Source organism: Eleutherodactylus coqui, chromosome 6 (genome assembly GCF_035609145.1).
Source record: "Eleutherodactylus coqui strain aEleCoq1 chromosome 6, aEleCoq1.hap1, whole genome shotgun sequence".
In the NCBI taxonomy this organism is placed as follows: domain Eukaryota; kingdom Metazoa; phylum Chordata; class Amphibia; order Anura; family Eleutherodactylidae; genus Eleutherodactylus; species Eleutherodactylus coqui.
Window position 1 is genome coordinate 171,024,190 of NC_089842.1, and position 21,580 is coordinate 171,045,769.

The 21,580-nt window shown below is 43.3% G+C and overlaps 1 protein-coding gene across 1 annotated transcript in view; it reads right to left on the reverse strand.

The window, feature by feature from the left end:
• Nucleotides 1-19,923, reverse strand: part of PRKCH (protein kinase C eta) — a 161,726-nt gene extending 141,803 nt beyond the window's left edge. Inside the window, exon 1 of the mRNA XM_066608201.1 lies at nt 19,239-19,923. Coding sequence (XP_066464298.1) covers nt 19,239-19,598 — 360 coding nt within the window. The 5' untranslated portion in view covers nt 19,599-19,923. The remainder of the gene's footprint in view (nt 1-19,238) is intronic.
• Nucleotides 19,924-21,580: the final 1,657 nt, after the last annotated feature.

The window sequence follows — 21,580 nt, forward strand, 5'->3', positions numbered from 1 at the left end:
TAAGTTGGAGGAATGAGCTGTTGGATAGTGAGACAAGCAGCAAAGCACACAGAGCTGTGGCTGCAGCTTTTAGTAAGTGTTGTATTTCACCTCTGTGTAGGAGTCACAGTTACTCTATGCAGTACTGCTGTACAATGTCCTCCATGGTGCTGTTTCTGAGAGTGTGCTACAGAGAAATAGCAGAGCAGGATGTCCTCTTTACCTGCTTGTATAGAAAACAGCTAGACTACACCACATACCGCTGAGCTCAAGATTAGAAATGGAGTCAACACAGGAAAACTGCTAAACAAAATGTAGTATACAAGTCACATAACCATCAGGAATACAGTCATTCCTTGTGTACACATGGGAGGTTATTTTGCAAAGTCACCTGGAAGTTTAGACTCACTTAAAATGTTAGAGGACATATATAAAGAAAACATATTCTTCTAACCTTCATTGCTGTGGTTCCTCTTTTGGTCACAACTTCAGAAGGGAGTGAGAAAGAAGATGCCAAGAGACTGTGTTAACAGCTAACTCAGAAAAGTGTGAGGGTCCATATTAGACTACTACTCTCCCCATATTGCCACTGGAGAAAAGGGGTAGTCTGAAAATCTTGGTGATATTCATTCTCATTACTACTGCTGGGATTGTGGTTGTGGCTACAAATTGGCAGCACTATCCTAATGAAGAAAGTCTATTCAGCCATGACATCATAACAAAAAGGGTCTGCAAACAAATTCTGAAAGCAGCTTTGATGTGGCAAACAACCTCACAATTGTTAGCCAATTCTGTGTAAAACAGGTTGGTCCCAAGAGAGTTTAAAATATGCAAAGTTTGGAAAAAGGAAGTGTGTAGTACAGCGGCGATTTACTGAAACTTTTCCCTCTGGGGATGGGAGTGCGATGGGGTCTATGGGTATTTTTATACCAATGAGAAAAAGGCAAATGTAACAAAGAGCTCCCTGTTAAAGGGTAGATGAATACAGTTCCAGACTGAAAAACAAGCAATATCAGCTGCAGTTATTGTCGGCCCGGTAAGGTGACCCGTCACTATGTCAGGTCATCTCATTTCTGGGTGAAATGTCCTCGTCTGTTGGAAGTAGGGTTGCCACCCGGCCGGTATTTCACGGGCCTGGCCGGTATTTTTCCCGCCCGGCGCCGGTATTCTTTTTTTACCGGCCCTATTACAGGCCGGTATTTTCACTGGTTCCAAGAAAGAAACAGTGGAGGCAGCAGTTGATGCAAAAAATAGAGAGATTTTATTCCTCCCACACAGAAAAGACGACGTTTCGACCCTTGTATAAGTGGGTCTTTGTCAAGTATTATAAGAGGGTCGAAACGTCGTCTTTTCTGTGTGGGAGGAATAAAATCTCTCTACTTTTTGCATCAACTGCTGCCTCTACTGTTTCTTTCTTGGAATATGGATTGACGGTCTGAATTGGATCCTGACTGAAAGAAGGCGTGCAGGTTCCCTGTCTTATCTAGGTGAGAGGAAAGGATTGTGCTGCTGACCACCATTTTGTATGTGGTATTTTCACTGGTGGCAGGGTGCGGGGACCCCGAGCAGAGCTTTCTGCTTGCCTCGCGGCTCATCATCCCCCGGGGTTGCCTAGCAACACCGCTAGGTTTCCGCAGTGCACTCCGGGGACAGGCGGCAGGATGCGGTGCACAGCCCGGGCTCAGGACCGACCTCACCTGGCGGGATCTGCAGGTGCCCTATATCGGCTCCCTGGAGGCCGGCAGCGAGGAGGACGTGCCCCGCAGCAACAGCTTCCTGGGGAGTGATGACCATGCAGAGTGCCTGAAGACCCGAGCCGTGGCGGCATACAGGTGAGCGGAGCATTACCGGGCAACATATGTGGGTGGGCACTAGACAAGGGGCACTGGATGCTACACATGGGACTGGTACAACGTGGCACTAGCACTGTACATGGGATGGGTACCAAGGGGCACAATGCCCACAAGCCACGCCCCCCCTTTTTTTTTTTACCATGGCCGGTATTTTTTTGTGACAAAGGTGGCAACCCTAGTTGAAAGATGCCTAAGTAATTGGTCTCATTAGCCATTGTGGCAAAGCCCTAGTAGTGATTATTCAGAACACAGTTTGTGCTGACCTTTTGCCCTTTTACCTGTTCGGCTTATGTATTCCCTGACCAGACCGGTTTATGAGACGTCTTCATTGCTTGCTGCCTACCCCGACCTTCTTGCCTGGATACTGTGCTGCCAGCAATGACCATTGCAAGTTCTCTAGTTACGCACCGGTTCACTCCATCAGGTACTGCATCAGCAGCCACATTACCAGGGCTATTTCTGCGAGGAGCGGCTTTGGGACCCTGGATCCTGATTGGAGGACCAAGGGGGAAAACTGAAGTTGCCTAACAGCTGTCTAGTTAGGCCCAATGTCAACAGGTAGATTTGAACTGCAAAACACCTGCACAGACAATCTGCATTTCAAGCCGCCCATAGGGAAGCATGGGGCGTCCGCACTTCAATTAACACCCACGGATTTGATTTGCGGATGCCACGTGTGGAAAAGAAATCGCAGCATGCTCCATTTTAAATCTATTTGGGGAAGACCTGCAGCTAATTGAGGTACCCAGGTATGTGGGAGTAGCCAAGAAAGCACTCGAGGCACCTTCCGTCCTGATGTTACAGTTTGCTCCCCCTCTCATCTCAAAGCTTCAGCAGTGCAATCTTTTATTCTCTATCCTGTGAGACGTCCCAGCTGGTGGGATTCATCCTCGCCAAGTGCCTTTGTGTTATCACAGTATATGACAAAGCTTGGATTTTGAGAATTGTATTTATATGTATGAGTCAAGCAAAAAGAAAATTCCTTGTAAATTCTCATCCATTGCCCTGCTAAGTATTCACAGTAGCCTACAGTGTGTGAATGTCAGAATCCCTGACCATCAGGAGCGAGCCACGCGAGATTATAATCATTGTGGACCCTCCTGATGCGTTTAGTTTTGTCGGGAGTCTTCTCTTGCTTTCCCCAGGGTAGGTGTCCTGCTCCCTCAGGCTACATTCACACTGGGCGAGCTTAACACTTGCTAATATGCTTTTTTCACTCCGATACAAAGTGTTTTTTATTCAAATTGCGATCCTCAGGTGTGTGCGCTTCACATACCGTATGTCAAAGGATCGCAAGTGTTTCCAGTTGATTTCAATGGGAACTAACACATAGCGCTCACATGCACATCGCGCAGCATGCAAGTACCATGTGAGGTCTTTTAAGGTCTCATTGAAAACAAGACAGAACATGCTTCAGGGCTTGGGGGATATCACATCATGTGAATAAATCCATTCAAAAGAATAGGTTTCATATTCACACAAGTTTTATGCATGTGGTAACACAATGAGGATTGTGGAAGGGTCGCGGGTCGGACGGCTTCCATTGACTTCAATGGAAGCCGTTCACACAGAATCCGCCTCAAAATAGAGAATGCTGCCACTTTTCCCCCACGAGCGGAAATTTTGCTTTTCCATAGCATGCTATGGCCGGTATTTGCTGCGGAATCCGGAGGTGGCCGCCCACTCGGATTCCGCAATGCAAATCCGGTCATGTGCAGGCAGCCTAAACGGGAGGCAGACAACAGGTAAAGCCATATCTCTGCAGCTTTGTAAAACGAGTTATAATATTACGTAGCAAAATTACATGTTATCACCTTATGAAGTATATACCTTTTACTTTGTATTTATTAACTTATTTGGTTGTATTATTGGGGGGAGGGAGGTGATAGATTGTTAGGAACCATGGACTGAAAGAACATACGATTTATAGGTACTGGTGAATCTTGTCTCCACCGGAAGAATGGGTGTAGACATGGATTGGCCTGGTTGAGTTGTAGGGGAGGGCTTGTTGACGCCCACAACAGCGCTCCCATCTCCCCTGCTGTCAGTGTTTCGCCTCCCATCTGCCATGCCGACCCCATGCCGAACCCGCTGCCGGTGCTCCCTGGACTGCTGCGACTGTCAGCCGCCGTCGGTTGTCTATCGGCTCACTCTGCCTTGGCGTCCCCACTCGCATCTCTGCTGTCATTCTGCTCCTCTACCCCCTTGCCATCCTCCGCTCACGGCCCTGCTGTCACTGTGTCGTCCGTGGTCCCTCACTCTCTCCTGGCACAGTCCTCCCCTCCGTGCTGTCAGTACCCTCCCCGGGCCGCTGCCGTCAGTCTCCTCTCCAGGCGCCCGCGCTCCCGGCTGCTGCCTGCTGTCAGTCTCCACTCTGGGGTACGGGGACGGCATGTCATATTTCAGGGAGGCTGGTGGCAAAGCAATTAAAGCCAGGCCCATTGCAGGGAGGCCGGCGGGGAAGCCGGTTGAAGTTGAGACAGGAGGGTATCGCACAGCCAATCAGCAGCTGTGGGCATACCCTATACCTGCCACAGCGCAATCCCAGGTCTTCACACATTTTTGTGGTGGAGACAAGATACACTAGAACCTGATTTATAATCTCATGTCTCACTTCCCTGCTTTGTCATCAAGTGCATGCCTCAAATGGGAGCAGTTTAGAACAGTACTATCTATAGAACTGCTTTTCATGCAATTCCCTTCTATATTTACGTAGATCTGTATCTGGTGAATGCTTAGTACAGACATCTATTGTGAGACAAGACCCATCATCAACAAATTTTAGATTATTGGCAATTTAACAGCAAATATCGTCGTCTTTATCCCAATATTGGTTACATAAACAGGTATAGTATAATGGTAGCTAGAGACAAAAATACAAAAAAAAAAACAAAAACTCCTACATAAATTAGCAACAAGCATAAAAATAAATCTCTACAATTGGAATAATAAACACAGCTTGGTTGGCATCCAGGCATAGGAGAAAACAGTGCGTAGTAAGTGAAAGCTACTGGAAGGCTGAAACACTGCGCGGACATCTGGATCAACCGGTTGGGTCTTACAGTGTGTTTCATCTCACTGAACAAAATATCAGTTGTGTCACAGAGGAATAAACAGACATCTGTCGAATATTGTGCACACCCAAGGGGGACAGGGCACAGGCAGAATGGGCATACTGAGTGCTAATAAAAGAACATAGCAAGTAAGGAACATAGTGCAAAAAAAAAGTCAGAAGTGGTGGTTATTAGATTTACCATTTATAGAGGATTGGATGAGGATTAGAGTCTAATACAGTGGTGTGAAAATATATTAGGCGGAAGCTTTGTAGGTATATTGGGAGTTGGGAGAGCCACAGGTTGGAAACCACTGGTCCAATGTCCCTTAATATTGCAGTGCCAAATAAGCTGGCATACATCAAAAATCGCAAATCATGGGATTTTACATTAAATTTCTTATTAGCAAACTTTTTAAGCCCATATCAGAATTCTTTAGCTAGTCTTACTCATGAAGGTGCTTAGCATCTGGAGGATTTGGATAGTTTATGTACAAGGCATATTTTATCCATACTATGAAACTCCTAACAACACCGATTGTTTCATTAGAACAATAGACACAGCCGTATACTTTGCACTAGTAGAATGCCCTATTTTTTGGTCATGTTAAACCAGGTTCTCCTTAGGCCTCATGCAAAGACTTTACACAGCAACACTCAAAGTACCTTCTGAAGTAGTTTTAGATTACAGAGCTCATAGGTCTCTACCTGCCTCTGTATAAGGCCTGTGTTCTCCTCCACTAGGTGCAACAAAAGTAAAGAATAACTCCATAATACAGTAGGAAATGAAAACCACCACAATTTTGTTTTCCAATATACTCCATATGTAACAATGTGCATACAGAAAGGACACAACCTAAGGCACAACCTCAGGCAGGATGAGGGGAGCCCATTCTAGAGAAAGGTGACAATCCAAAAAGGTGAGACCCACATATATCAGGTATTTATGGCATATCCTGTGTATGTCAAGGTCAGAACAAAATATTAGCTGCCTACTGTTTTATAATGATTGGTAAAACAGCAGTGCCAGCATAGGCGTAGCGCCAGGGGGTGCTGGGGTCGCAATGGCGACCCGGCCCCTGCGCTCAGGGGGCCCCGTGGCCGCCCTCCGCCATACCCACATGCACATTCAGTGCATATACCCGGGCCCTTGAGCTGAGGGGGCCCAGGGGATCGGCGCTGTCGGCCGCATGATGGCTGAGGAGAGAGGAGAGAGAAGAGAGACGGGAGGCAGCGCCGCAGGTCGGCAAGAGCAGAGGGGAGGGCTGTTACACGTGGAGCCGGCAGCTAATTACAGGCTGCAGACTCCCACGGCGCGGCCCTCCAACTGATAGACTGCAGCTGTGAGTGGTGACAGCTGCAGTCTATCAGTCTCTGCCGGCCAGCGATTACCAGGGGGAGGGGCTACTGCGGCTCTACTCACCTCTGGAGCGCTGTATGCACAGGACCTGGGAGAGGACCTGTGGCTGCAGATCACATGACCAGGCTCTGGTCATGTGATCAGCCTGGTCATGTGATCAAAAGACGGGGGACTTTCCATTACAGGCTGCCCAGAGACTGCTGCAGAGGTGAGTAGAAAAGGAATTATAATTATATATGTATAGCTGGTATAAGTTATACCAGCTGTATATATATAATTATATACAGGGAATACACAGGTTACACCAGCATGGGACATGCCACTATATACAGGGGGATACACATCCTGTATATAGTGATATGGACCATGCTGGTGTAACCTGTGTATCTACTGTATATAATTATATATGTGCAGCTGCTATAACATATACCTCTCCTGTATATAAATATATGTACGGCTGGTATAAGTTATACCTCTCCTGTATATAATTATATATGTATAGCTGGTATAACCTGGGTATATACTGTATATAATTATATATGTACAGCTGGTATAGGTTATACCTCTCCTGTATATAATTATATATGTATAGCTGGTATAACCTGGGTATATACATGCATTAAAATACAGCACGCCATGCTTTTTCTTCCGTGAGTGGAAAACCGCAATTGCTTTCCGCTCGTGTAGAGAAAAAAAGGCTTTTCCATAACATGCTATGGGCAGTACATGCTGCGGAATCCGTAGGCGGACGCCCGCTCCATATTCCGCAATGCAAATCCAGCCGTGTGCAGCCGGCCTTAGGCTAATTTCACACGAGTGAGTCTGATATCAGGCCGTGGAAACTCTGCCCCCTATCACACTCACCAACGTGTGTCGTCCCCGCGGATGTGAGCGGTTGTTGTGTTAAAACCAGCTCGCATCACATCATTATATTCTCGTGCGATGCAGAGAAAAACAAAAAAAACATCGCTCCTGTGTATGATTGTATTCAAAACAATGGGGTTCATATTCATGTGCGATTTGTACATCTTGCAACGCACAAATCTCACGCAATTTGTGCGGCCGTGTGAAAGCAGCCTAAGACATTACCAACAGGTTTTTTGTAGTCAAGGAAAGGAATCATAATGAGAAGGCTTACACCAAGGGGCTAGATCATGTTTGTAAATTAGCACGGTTTAGGTATAGGTACGGGTACAGATGGAGGGGCTGAACGTTTGCACCCAGGCCCCTTAGGCTTTAGGTATGCCCCTGAGTGCCAGTATTGTAAAGTGAATAGTAACCAAACTCTGCATAAAATCAAAAGGACAAGTGAATTTAAGAAATTCTGAAATATATGTTATTAGTGAAACATTCCCCTCTTTCTCCACTTATGAACCATTACTTCCCCCCACCTGGCTTCTGTACTGGTCATTCACACTTAAAGGGGTTGTCCCGCGCCGAAACGGTTTTTTTTTTCTTTCAACCCCCCCCCCGGTCGGCGCGAGACAACCCCGATGCAGGGAGGTAAAGAAAGCTTACCAGAGCGCTTACCTTAATCCCCGCGCTCCGGTGACTTCAATACTTACCGCTGAAGATGGCCGCCGGGATCCTCTGTCTTCGTGGACCGCAGCTCTTCTGTGCGGTCCATTGCCGATTCCAGCCTCCTGATTGGCTGGAATCGGCACGTGACGGGGCGGAGCTACACGGAGCCGGCATCCTGCACGAAAGGCTCCATAGAAGACTGCAGAAGACCCGGACTGCGCAAGCGCGGCTAATTTGGCCATCGGAGGGCGAAAATTAGTCGGCACCATGGAGACGAGGACGCCAGCAACGGAGCAGGTAAGTATAAAACTTTTTATAACTTCTGTATGGCTCATAATTAATGCACAATGTACATTACAAAGTGCATTATTATGGCCATACAGAAGTGTATAGACCCACTTGCTGCCGCGGGACAACCCCTTTAAATACTGTTGACATCTGAGTCAAATCATCTCACTGAGGGATCAGGTTACATGCTGCCCAAAGTAGTCTATGGAGAGGAGAGGGGAAGGAGGATGTGGCTGTAGAGTTAGAAAGACACAGACATTGCTACTGAAGGCTCTAGTAAGTTTTTCTATCTCACCCTACTGCTAGATTAAAATCTCTTTCTGTGTGAGATAAGAGAGCAAAACCTCCTCTTCTCTATGATAAATGTTAAAATCAGTAAGGTAGCGCTCCAAGAGTCAGGTGGAGTAAGGGATAGCTTTACGTGAAGTTTAGGTGAGAAAAAAATGTGTATATCAACTCACCCTGACGTACCGGCGCCACCCTTGATAAAGGGAGCTCTGGTACGTCCGCAATCCTGGTGGGCATAGAGGGAGTATAGCGTACATTGGTCCTCAGGCAATCCAATCGAGGAGCGTGTCAAAGGGAGATCCGAGCATATAATGGATATATAGCGGGGAAAAAAATCAATAATGCGGTATAGGTAAAAAGACCTTTAAAAAAAACTGCGCTCCGGTAGGTATGCTATAAGTCAGTAATATGTGAAGTACTTGCTTCACAGGGGTGCCTCTGACAAGCGCACCCCTAATCCAAAATAGAATACCTACTGGAGGGCTGGGGTTTGTTTTTTTTTTAGGTCTTTTTACTTATACTACATTACTCTTTTCTATGATGTGATACCTCCCAAACAAGAACACAACTAGTCTGCAACCACTACCTCAGAGAAAAATGACAGAGAGGGGAAAAACTGGTGAAAATGCTATATACAAGTCATATAATGGCCCAAAAAAATGGTGCTACTCTTGACACACAAGACAGCTTATTCTGAAAAGTCTCCTAAAATGACAGGATTGCTTTAATTTATAATAAAAGGTAATGTCGCCTAAAAACATAAGCCCTCTTCATTCTGTTGAATTGGTTGTCCATTACCGCACCTCAAAAATAAACAATGGCTCTTTGGGGGTCAATTAATGTGTGAATGCCTGGATCCTTGAAAAGTGTCCTGTGGTGAAAGTCCAATCTGACACTGCTAGTCTTAGGGAAGGGCTGCAAACTAAAAAAAATAAAATAAATAAAAAAATGTTGTCTGTTCAGGACTTGTATGCAATATGTTAAAATGAATAACCAAAAATCATTGAAAAAATAAATAAAAAATTGAACCAGTTAATTACGTGTAGCCTCCACCCAAAGCATTTTCCAATAGATCACATAGAAAAGAATCTATGAGAACTTCCAGGTAAGGGAGGGATAATTTGAGTTTTTATTATCTTACTTCAAAACAATATTTTCTTTGGGTGGAGATTGTCTGTAAAAATCAAATTAAAAATATACATAAAACAATGTATAATGCAACAATATGTCAGTAAATGCTTGTCTTTTATTATGATCTAACAATACAGCAATAAACTATTTAATAGATTATTCCGTTTTGGCCGGAAACACATCTATTTAGGGAGGCCTAGTACATTCCTAAACCCCTTAGTCACCAGTCTATAAGGTCCAAGTGATGTGAGCGTCACATTGCAAAGGCCATAACTTGTGGACATAGCCATATGAGGACCTGGTTTTTGTGTTGTAGAACTTGTAGGATTTGTTTACTTTTTTGTTTTCTTCAGAGAATGGGAGATAGAAAAACATCCAAAAATTCCTCTATTGCATTAGGTTTTCTTTTTACCACTTTCCTCATTCGTTAAAAAAAAAACATGATAACTTTCGTATATGGATCAGAACGCTAACTGCAAAACAAAGTTTTTATGGATTTTTTTTTACTACCTTCCAAAATATAAAAAAAACTTTTAAGGAAAAACAATTAAATCTGCATCACCGCATTCTAAGATCCACAGTATTTTTCTTTTTCTAGCAATGGAGCTATGTGATGGCTTGTTTTGTTTGGGGGAAGAGTTATAGTTTTCAAATCGTATAATTTTAAGGTTCGCGAGACTTTTGGATTTATTTTTATTACATTGCTTGGGATGCGAACAAAGGAATACAAATACATTATCTTTTTAGCTTATTTTTACAGTGTTGATCTTGTGAGATAAATAAAGTATTTTCATAGTCTAGGTAGTTACGAATCTGTTAGAACTCTTATGTATTGATTTTAAAATAAATAAATAAATGGTACTTTATTAGAGATGAGTGAGCATACTCGTTAATGGACAATACTCGAGCGAGTATCGTCCTTTTCGAGTACCTGCCTGCTCGTCAGAAAAGATTCGGGTGCCAACGGGGAGATCTCTCTCTCTCCCTCCCCCAGCTCCCCCCTGCTTACTCCCGCAACCCACCGCTCACCCCCGCCGACACACGAATCTTTTCTAATGAGCAGGCAAGTACTCGAAAAGGATGTGTTTTTTAGGGGGCAAAATGCATTTTTTTACTGCATTTGTTTTCCTTTTAATTAAACTTTATTGAATTTTTTTACACTATTTTTCAGTCACTGGATAAGACTTCAAAATGTGATCGTTTGATTGCCATGATAATACACTGTATTACTAATGTAATGCATTCTACTAAGCTTAATACAGCAGCCTATTAGGTTAGGCAGGAGGTGTGGCCTAATAGGCAGAGTTACATGGCAGACATGGGGGCCTTTCTCAGGCTTCCCACTGCCATGAGAACCTATTGGTACCTCACGATCACACTGCAGGGTGCCGATGGATGACAGAAATAGCTCCCTACCCTGTCATCTGCTTACATGCTGCAGTTGCTATTGATTGTGGCATGTAGGGGGTTAAACTGCTGGGATCTAAGGTTTTTCCATTTTTGGTGGTTAGAGTAGGAACCTGGCTGTCAGTAGTGAGTCAAGCCACCGGCTTAAAAAGATGTATGTATAGTTTTAAAGCCCATTAGTGAGGTTAGTAAAAAGGCATTCTGCATAACTCCATAGGCTATAATGGGTCCATGTGCTGTCCAGGAATTAACACAGGCAGCACACGGATCCCAATACCCCAATGTGCCAGGGGCCTAGTGATGCATAGTAGTGCACAGTCAGAGAAGCAATGCAGCCATCTTTGTGCAGGACTGGAGGGTCACTTCAATGCTATATGCAATTCCTGATTTTGTCTGTTCATGTTTCCTCTGATTTCTAAGTGATGCAGAATATGTTGGTAGTATATAAAGAGGATGTTATTACTAACAACAGAGGAAATAGCTGGCAAGAAGGTGGCAAGAATACAAATAGATATTGAAGTCTGGCATTACAGTATAGTACATTCCAAAAAACATACTGTATGGTTAGTAGATCTGTGAAAGGTTTTGCCAATTATATATTTTCCGCCTTTTGCTTTGTATGCTCCCAATATACTTTGTTTACTATTACATTTTACGACCTTTTACATTACTTTATAATTTCCAATAGGCCTTCATAAAAGGACAAATTCCATTAGCTATCGACAACAGGCAACTACACACTTCTTGAGACTAAAATAATTCTAATGCAAAGACCATCCTATCATTGACTATCAAGTTTGTAAGTCATTTGTGAGATCTTTGAGATTTCATATAGGGGCTTCCCTGAATACACAGGCCCCCTGCCTGTGACTGATCTGCTGACAATGTAACATAGGTTCTTATAGGGAATCTGACAAACTACTTTGAGCATTATAAGCTAAACTTATGGGCTCAAAGAAGCCGACACATTAGTCCTTCCTCGATGTCAGCTGTCAAACCCGCTGCTCAACACTTCCAGCGGACTACTTGGTCATGCGCACAGAATGAGAGGACTACTAAGTGGGCCTATGTAGTCCACTCAATGCAGTCAGCAGCAGGTCTGACAGCTGACAATGGGGACTTTGAGCCTATAGGTTTAGCTTAAGTAGTTGACAGTCTCTTTAAGGTGTGTACAGATCTTGTCTCTAGGGAATGCTTACACTGTCCTTACCTGCAGCACAGTATCTGATCATAGTCCTGAGGGTATCTTAACGTAATCTGAGTACAGGGTACTTAGTTCATGAGCAGCAAGAAACACTGAAATTTTATAATGTGGGAAACTGTCAAACACACCCAAGTTTCTGCGCTTAAGATGGCCATACACATTAGCCAGCAGTGATGTCACCGCAGGTCCTTTAGCCCACCTGATCCCTGTGGTGGCAGTAGGTCGGTGTCTTCTGTCAGGAGCGCTGAGTTGTGTTCAAGATAATAACGGCTTAGTTGCATTCTCATTTTGTTATTTTTGTCTCCCCTTTTCAAGAACCCCAACTGTGTTGTTCTTCTATCGGACAGACTCTGCATTTTATATATGTGTAGGAACTTTGATGACGTCACCGGGGGCGGAACATGAGAAGCACTACAATACTAACTGACAAGTCATTAGTAGTTTGATGGGCCCTCCTGACTGTCCCCAATGGCAGGGGAAGAGGGCCACAATCAAATTGGATTTTATCATCCACAACCCATTGTTCCTGTGGGAGATCAGCAGTTCTCAGAGGAGTTTGACAGCTGCTATTCAAATCTCCTTGCTGAAATAAGCATGCATGGTTGGCCAGACTAAGCAGGCAACATTATGAGATGTTGGGAGAGATAGCTGTTGGCCAAATGAATATTCGCCAACAGCTGACTAATGTATGACCAGCCTTAAAGTAAAATTGTAGACTGAGGACATTAGGAGTCAAATTGATGTTTTAGTAGCCAGGCAACGCGGCCTACCACAAACGGCAATAGAAACAATTCAGATTGATTGCAAGACTTAGGGTCCTTTTTAGAGATGAGCGAGTATACTCCACTAAGGCACTACTCGCTTGAGTAATGTGCCTTAGTGAGTAACTTCCCCGCTCGTCTCTAAAGATTCGGGGGCCGGCGCGGGTGACAGGTGAGTTGCGGGGGGGGGGGGGGGGGAGGTAGAGGGAGAGAGAGGGAGAGAGAGATCTCCCCTCCGTTCCTCCCCGCTCTCCCCCGCCGGCCCCCGAATCTTTAGAGACGAGCGGGGAGATACCCGGCTAAGGCACTACTCACTCGAGTAATGTGCCTTACCGAGTATACTCGCTCATCTCTAGTCCTTTTACATGGAATGATTATTATCATTCAGTTAATTGCTGGATCATGCAAAAGTGAATGATAATCGTTCAGTGTGAACACGGCCAATGACTTAACGACAAACAATTTGATTTCTTATCGCTTCAGTTAATACAAGAATAAAAACCTGCTGATAATTGTCCCATGTAAACAGGTTGTCATTCATCTATGAGCGACTGCCTGTTTATGGAGGTGGCCAGCCAGGAAAGATCTCCAGTACACCACCACTATCCAGTGACTGATTATAGTGCCTGTGTGAAAGAACAGGAGCAACAATCATTGCCACAACTGTTGGGCGCTTAAGTGCTCAACAGTCATCACATTGTAAAAGGACTTTAGTTTATGATTGGGCCTACATAATTGCTGCCCCCGCTGTTTGTCGGTAACAGATACAGTTTTAGTGCGGTATAAATCATAACCACCATAATCTGAGAATATTGGTCAAGCTTTGGGCCTAATAATGGAGTTCGTCTACTTCAGTTAGTATGCAACATCATGTATCTATATAGATAAATAATGTACATGTTTCAAAGTACATGATAACACATATGTGTTGTACAGGTGAAATATCTACTTATTGTACGGGTTCATCGATAACTGCTATTTAAAGCGAATCTGCAAGTACTTTTGAACCCAACAGACTATGTTATGGGGCTCAAAGGAGAGGTAATAGAGTGTCCAAAGAGCTGCTTTTTATACTATATCGAAGGACGATTTCCCAGGGCACAGTGCTGGAACAGGGTACCCTGTGAATATAAAAAGCAGCTGTCTAGGTCTAGACCACCTTTTTTGAGCCCCATCATGTAGTTTATGGGGCTCAGAGGTGCTGACAGGTTCTCTTTAAATGCACTCTGTCAACCATGGATTGTACCGACCTGACAAAGTGCCCGGTTCAGAGCATGAAACGCGTTGTCCAGCTGTAGCTTTGTAATCCTACAAATAGGACCTTTGACTTATTACCTCTGACAAATGTCTTTAGGCAGAGACGACCAGCCTGCTCTTTCCAATCCTCTGTGCATATATAGAGAATATAGCAGGGATGCAGAAGTTCCACTTTATTTTCTATAGTGGCACAAAAGATTTATCTCGGTTAGAGGGCCTGTCGATTACCCATTCTACAGTTTCATGTGAGAGTATGGGTATTATTAACTATAAAATTTGAGTCTGCATACAGTTAGAAAATAAAGTGTTGTAAGGGTCCAAGCAAAAGTGTCCTGTACAATGGCACATGGCAGTCCTCATGCTGGCATATGACAGATTGTACAAAATGAAGCTAAAATAATGCTGTGTATATGGGCCCTAATAGAAAAATACAATCAGAAATATATATCAATTGCAGAGGGAGCGCAGTCAGCTCTTTTCATATTTACCATAAAGAATAATGGAGAGTCCATGCACGACCTACTCTTCTCTGGAAGCAGGAGATATATGACACCCCTTCTATCAGTGGGTGCCCCAGCTTTCAGTTTATGGCATATCCTATCAACCTACATCAAGGTTTATGGTGGGAATACCTGTTAAGCCTAGAGTCCATAAACTTGGATCATAAAAAAACTTTCATTTTTTAAGTATTTTCCCTAATTACGAATATAAGCAAAAGGCCTGCTGTAGAATTAGCAGAATATGCAAGAGAAATCAAGGATGTTTTCATATTAGTTGTCTGAGACGTGCAAAAATATAGAAACGCCACCTCAGCCAATATCACATGAACATACGTCTTTTTTTTTTTTTTTTAACACAAGCAACAGCGATATCGCCAAGGTTAAAAAAAAAGCGTTGTGTGCGATATTGCTGCGTTTTCTCACAGCAATATCGTGACTTTGTGGCGCTCTCTTGACAGGATTTTTGGTGTGGGGGGGGGGGGGGTTACAGTGAAGCCTTGAAATATAAGTCCTACCCCGAAAATAAGCCCTGGCTGCATTAAAAAATCAATAAATCAACAAATAAATAAATACATATATACCCTAACAAGCGCTGTCCACTCCACCACACTACTTCTCCGACAGGCCTGCAGAGCTTGTTTGTAGTCTTTAGCCAGCATTTCCTCGTCAGGGCTTCAAAAATCCTGTCTCCAGGAAGCGTTGGCTCCGATTGGTTCTCAAGTGGCGCGGCTCAGCCAACCAGAGCCAGCGCTAACTGGAGGCGGGATTTTTAAACCCCCTGGCCAGGAAACACTGGCTGCAGACTACAACAAGTGCAGCAGAACTGCTGGAGAAGAAGTGTGACAGAGCGGACAGCGCCTGTTAGGTAATGTAGTGTTTGTTTTTTTTATAATGCAGCTAAGGCTTATTTTACTTCCTACTGTAAAAGTTGCATCGCACTGTACAAAAACTGTGATTTTGCGCGATGCAATGGAAGGCTCCATAGGAAACATGGGCTACAAAACACTGCAAATTGCGACTGTATAGAGCTTGCCACAATTTTTTTTCTTGCAATGTAGCAGCCTACAAGACATCTCTAATGTCAAGTAATCCATTGGAAAGCATGGGCTCCACATACATGTGATTTTGTCGCCCGTGTGAAAGCGGCCTAATACAAACACATTATGTTTATGTGAAATTGGCCTTATGCCTCCTATTTTGATCAGTATTTGAAAGCCAAGACCTAAATTAAACAGAGAAAAGTATGTTCATACTGCAGAATTAACCCCCCCAAAAAAATTTGCGTAAAAATCTTACATATTTCTGGCTTGGTTTTGGTGTGGATGCGCGAGACTTGCATTTCAGTGTCAAGAAGGGACATGTCACCTAACGTGGAAACACACATTATCCATGTCTGCAGTTCGCATGCGGATTTTACCCAGGGCTAATCTGGGAAAATTTGCACCTCCTCCATACTGTGGACCTACTCCTGGTTGGTTTTGGCTTACAAGTATTGATACAAGATACTGACCAGAACCTTATGGCCTGGGAAGAGTCCTTTTACATATGAAGGTAAACGAGTTCCAGCCATAAATATAGCCAATAGACATGCTATTGTACGATAGTGATGCCAATAATTATATATATATTTTAAATGTAGTCTTTTTTGAGCCCGCTTGCATTTCCTTCCGTCTCCCCTGCTATCAGATGCTGTTTTACATGAATGGACTTAAATGCTGGCAATTCTTTAAGTCATCATAAAAGAGCAAATTTTTGCTGATCTTGTAATTACTGAAAAAGTTTACACTGGGCAACGATTGGAAACATTACTTTGAGAACTGTTGTTTTTCTTATACGCGATAATTACTCCTTGTAAAAGGCCCTTTAAAGGGAACCCGTCACCAGAAAATTAGTTTTAAAGCTGTAAACATTGTATAATGGAGAATTGCACAAGCAGTCCTCACGAGGCTGAACCTTAAAAATTCATTAACTATTATTCTTACTTTACAATTAGCGTGCCCAGTATGCAAATGCATCGCCTTCAATCAAAGAGGCGGCACCATCGTTCCTCCAAGTCAGCATGTCACCTAAGGAACCCCGTGTAAGGATGTCCGCAATTGTAGTGCTGAAATCTCAAGCACAAACTGTGCACCCCCCTCCTGCAGCATCTTTTGGTGCATGTGCAATGCACCGCTGAAGTCCAGGTGTATACCCATCATATTATGCTGCATGTGTGGGGAAGAAGGCACTCACATCACGTGTGTGCAAGAGATTTCAGCGCTACAGTATAAAGGGGTTGGCGGTGAAAGGGAGAAGAGGCCAGGTTTCCTATGTGACACACTGAGTTGGTGGGATGATTGCGCTGCATTTGCATACTGGGTGCGCCAAGTATAAAGTAAGAGTTTCAGTTAATGCTAAATTGCTTTTTTAAGGTTCAACCATGTGTGTACTGCTTGTGCAATACTCCATCATATTATACTGGCAGCTTTAAAACAAATGTTCTGGTGACAGGTTCCCTTTAATCCTCATCAGAACACCAAAGATGCTTGTGGCACCGATACAGTAAGCTTGACCGACCTTATTTTATATTGGGGAGATGGAGACAGCTTACTGCCAGACTACTTTGTAGGTGCTTATCTCCCCACAAGGATAAAGAATTGAGCATGTCAACATCTTTTACATGGGGATTGTCTGGTGACCCCACCATACAAAATAAATGATCAGCTGATCTTGCCTAAATCAGTGCGTCTGCCCAACATTTACCTAATATGCATAGGCACCTTTATACTTTATCTGTTTCACTATCTCACTAAGTACACAACCTGCCCCAAACACAATATGGAGCTTATCTTAGCAAATATTATCAAATCTATTAAAGTATTGTAACAAGTTCTGATGTTGAATAAACAAGCTGATGGAAGGTAAAGAATGAAATGTATCAAAGGGAAAGCATAACATTACTATGAGGATGTTCTGCTGTGATTACATGTATCTCAGTATTTTTGCACTAACATGGGGTAGACTTGCAAACACTAGCGCCTCAGCAATCAGATTCCAGCTCTCATTGCAATGGCAACCACTGAAATATTACACACAGCAACTATTGCACCTTACAACAGTTTTTTGCAACAATTTAATGCACCCCCACAAGTTAAAATAATAGGCAATAAAGTATATAATCACACTGTGATGTATCGTGACTGCAAAAAGAGAAAAGCGATGGAGCCATATAGAGAAGGAACCCTGACCTTAATAGGTTATTCAGCGACCAGGTGAATGCCTGGAGTACATTAGCCAGTGAATGATGAAGTGACGCAGAAGGTGGCTTTGTGCCCATTATAGGGAATGCTGGGGTGGATTTCATGTTGTCAAGCAGCCTGAGCCAACTTTACGTTTGCTTGTCTTTTTAGACTAATGAAAATCTCAATACCATATAATTATGCAGATTGCGGTGTATACTGTTCACACAGGCCTTTCTTTTTAGTTCTGAAAAGTTGGATAAATTTTTCATGGGACTCCCACACCTTGCTGTGATTTTTCTGTAAGATTTCCATATGTTTAGCATCAGATTTGTACACGTGAAAATCAAACTGGTTCAATCCACTGTTTTAATGCACCTACAGATTACAACAAAGTAGGACACGCTGCAATTTTTTTTTGCTTGGACTATTCATTAAAAAAAAAAAGAAGAAGACCAAAAAAAGCCAAAACACGTAAACACATTTAAAATAGCTTGTTCCTGTCTGATTTTGACGGGCAGAAAAATCATCTGAGTGAATACCTAAGGGTATAGTCACATGGGTGTCTTTATTTTGGTCCAATTTTTCAGTAGTTTTTTTTTAGGTTTTTACAATTTTTTATGCGCAGTTTCTGTTCTTTTGGATCTCCTTTTCATATACGTAAGAAGTAAATAAATGTATAGGTTCTGCACTTTCTGGTTCGCTTACTTTTTTTTCTTTACTGGCTACAAGTTAAAAACGGTTTAGAGTGCAATCTGTTGTTTTTTGTTTTTTTGAGCCATAGATTTTAATAGGCAATTTTCCTATGAAAATTGCACCAAAATGGGGCATGATACAATTTTTTTTATCAGACTTTTCATTCAAGTAAAAAAGAGCCCATGTGCATATTCATATCGATGTGTTCTATTACACACCAATATTTTCGGTCCGAAAATCCGGAAATGCTATTTGTGTGAATATACCCTAAAGATGCAAGGATTTTCTATACATCAGAAATCTGATGACTGAATGATAACACCTTGCAGGAAAAAGAATAAGACATTATATGGAAAAAGTTACCAATTAGGCCAAAAATTGGTATTTTTTAATCATTTTAATCTACTTAAAATTACAAAAAAAAAGTTAAGTCTGTTTATCGCAGTGAACAACTCGAACTAAACTAAAACTAATTTTTTTTTAAAAATTAGTTTTTTTAAACTAAAAAAACAGTCAAACACATCTGGAAATAATTGCACTGGCAATAAAATCATGATCACATCCATAGTCACCTTAAATTATACCCAGTGCTGATTTTCAGGGTTATTCCGCAAGTCATATTGGAAAATGTTTTAAAAAAAAATATTAACCCATCCACTACTGTAAACAACAAAAAAAGAAACCACATGCATCAGTGAATATTTTGGCCCACTACTGACTTACCCAGCCTTCAAAAGAGTCTGTGGGGCCACAGTTTCTGAGGAGATCCTGAAAACTGAGGTTGCAGTTTGCCACAAAGTCATCATACCCAATAGAGGTGCCATGGAAGACCGCCAACTCCATCTTACTCCCCTCACATATAGTGACACAGAACTCTTCATTGTAGGTGGGCTTATTAGTTCTGTGCTTGACGGTGGTCTTTCCAATGGTGCATTCATCCACATTGATGGTAATGTAGGGATCCAGTAAAGCAGAACCTTTCTTGAACACTGAATGCCTTAGGGACCACCTGGTTGGCTGCAGACCCACTGCTTCACCTATCTTCAGTTTTAAATTGCCATTGAACCTCATGGTCCCAGCCATAGACCCTGTTGGGTGACACTCCTGAGACAGGTGAAAGAAATCAGCCTCTTGATTTTGGATGCAAGTTGGTGTCAGTAGCTGCTGCAGATCTTCTGCTGTCCATGCCAAAGCCCCCAGCAGTGAGGCACCTGCATGCAGGTATATGCAGCCAGCATTCAGTACTGCACACAGGCTCTGAGCCTCTGACAAACAGGCTGGGCAAAAAAGAGAAAAAAAAAGTTTCACCCCTCCCTGGGCTGGCACTTGCAGTAGGCGCAGTCCTCTTCCTTTCCTCCCAGTCACCCAGCCTTGGCACAGGGATCCGGTGCAGCAAGCAGCTCACTGATCAGAGTCCTACTGCTGTGTGCTCACAACCAGGAAGCCTCTCAGCGAACTGCTTGTGTGCAGCACTGCCCCTAGCGGCCAACTCCCTACATGACAGACAGTACGTACCTAGAACAAAATTGTCAGCTTTTTTCCTTTCTGTCGTCCTGTACTGTCATTGTAAAAATTCTGTTCAGTCGTACTACTTATCACTATATATTATACACCTTGCAAACAAGTGCAGCTACAGCACTACTGCAGTGCAGCTCTTAGAAGAGTTATCACCCTGCTTTGCCGCACTCCTGAATGGTAAATTTGCTTATTTAGGCAGGAAAATGCGATATTGGTCCCAGAAAATCAGACTGATATCGCACTCTAAACATGCTTTCACACGTGTGAAAAAAATTGCATGTTGGTTCAATAGTCAAAATCACGAAAATGCACTGCATTTCCATGAAAATCGCATTTAGGCTAACTTCACACAGGCATGAATCCCGCTCTCATATCACACTACCCACTATGTTAAATCCCCATGGATGCGAGGCGTTTTCATGGGAAAACAACCTGCATCACTTTGTGGATGCAGGGATCCTCCGGCACGGCTGTCACAGAAGCGGCAGAAGATTGCAGAATTTCTCTGATTGCTTTCAATGGGGTCGGCGCTGCTCCGCCGGCCCCATTGAACGCAATGGCAGTGCATTGCAAAATCACACAGCAGATAGAACATGCAGCGATTTGTTTCCCACATAGCATCGCATTGCTTGTGTTCTTTTGCATGGGGTTCATATTTGTGTGAGATTTGTGAGTCTTGCAATGCACAAATCTCGCACGATTTTCTTGGCCATGTGAAGCTGGCAATTTTTATCCGCTCCCATAGGAATTAATAGTCAATTCTCACAGTTGTGTTGCCCAAAAGTAGGACATGCTGCATTTTTTCGATCTCGCGCTATTGGTGTGAGCAACATATTGCTCATGTGAATTAGCAATGGGTTATTTCCTATGCAGGTTCCATCTGTATTGCAATCGGACAGAACTGACGCTGGAAAATGATTTGTGTAAATAGACCCTTCTGCTCTAGTCTGATATATCTTCTATGCCCTTTAGAAAGGCTAGCACATTTGTGTGAGAGCAGGGATGATGGTTATATTGATCACCCAGCTTTCCTAAAAACAGACATAACTATGAAAACGCTAAGGGCTAATTCACACCAGTTGTAGGTGTGTCCGTTTTCCATCTCTGAGCCGGCAGCAGGGAAACAGCAACCCCTGGCTGAGCGGATCTATCTTATGACGGATTCAAAGGGTGCGAAAAACCCCATGCACTAAAATTAGGTAGTTTGGTCTTTGTCTGCCCAATCAGCATGTTACACCACGCTATTTCATCCTGTTTGTTTTTAGCAAAAACCTTCGACAGAAGTTCCAAACAAACCTGATTCGGGTGATAAATACCTATGGGAGGGGGGGGGGTAGACATGGAGGTACTCATGGTGGAGCAGAGGCCTTCATTATGGGGTACTGTCTGTGAGGACTACAATCTCAGACACCTGCTGGCAGGAGGTGGCCCAGCCTGTCTTTGAAGACAAGTGAGACAATGCCACATTGTAGCAGCGCAAACAATTCTGGGAGTATTTTTTCTTTGCTTTCTGTTGCCATGTAATGTCTCTGAAACATCTGTAGCAA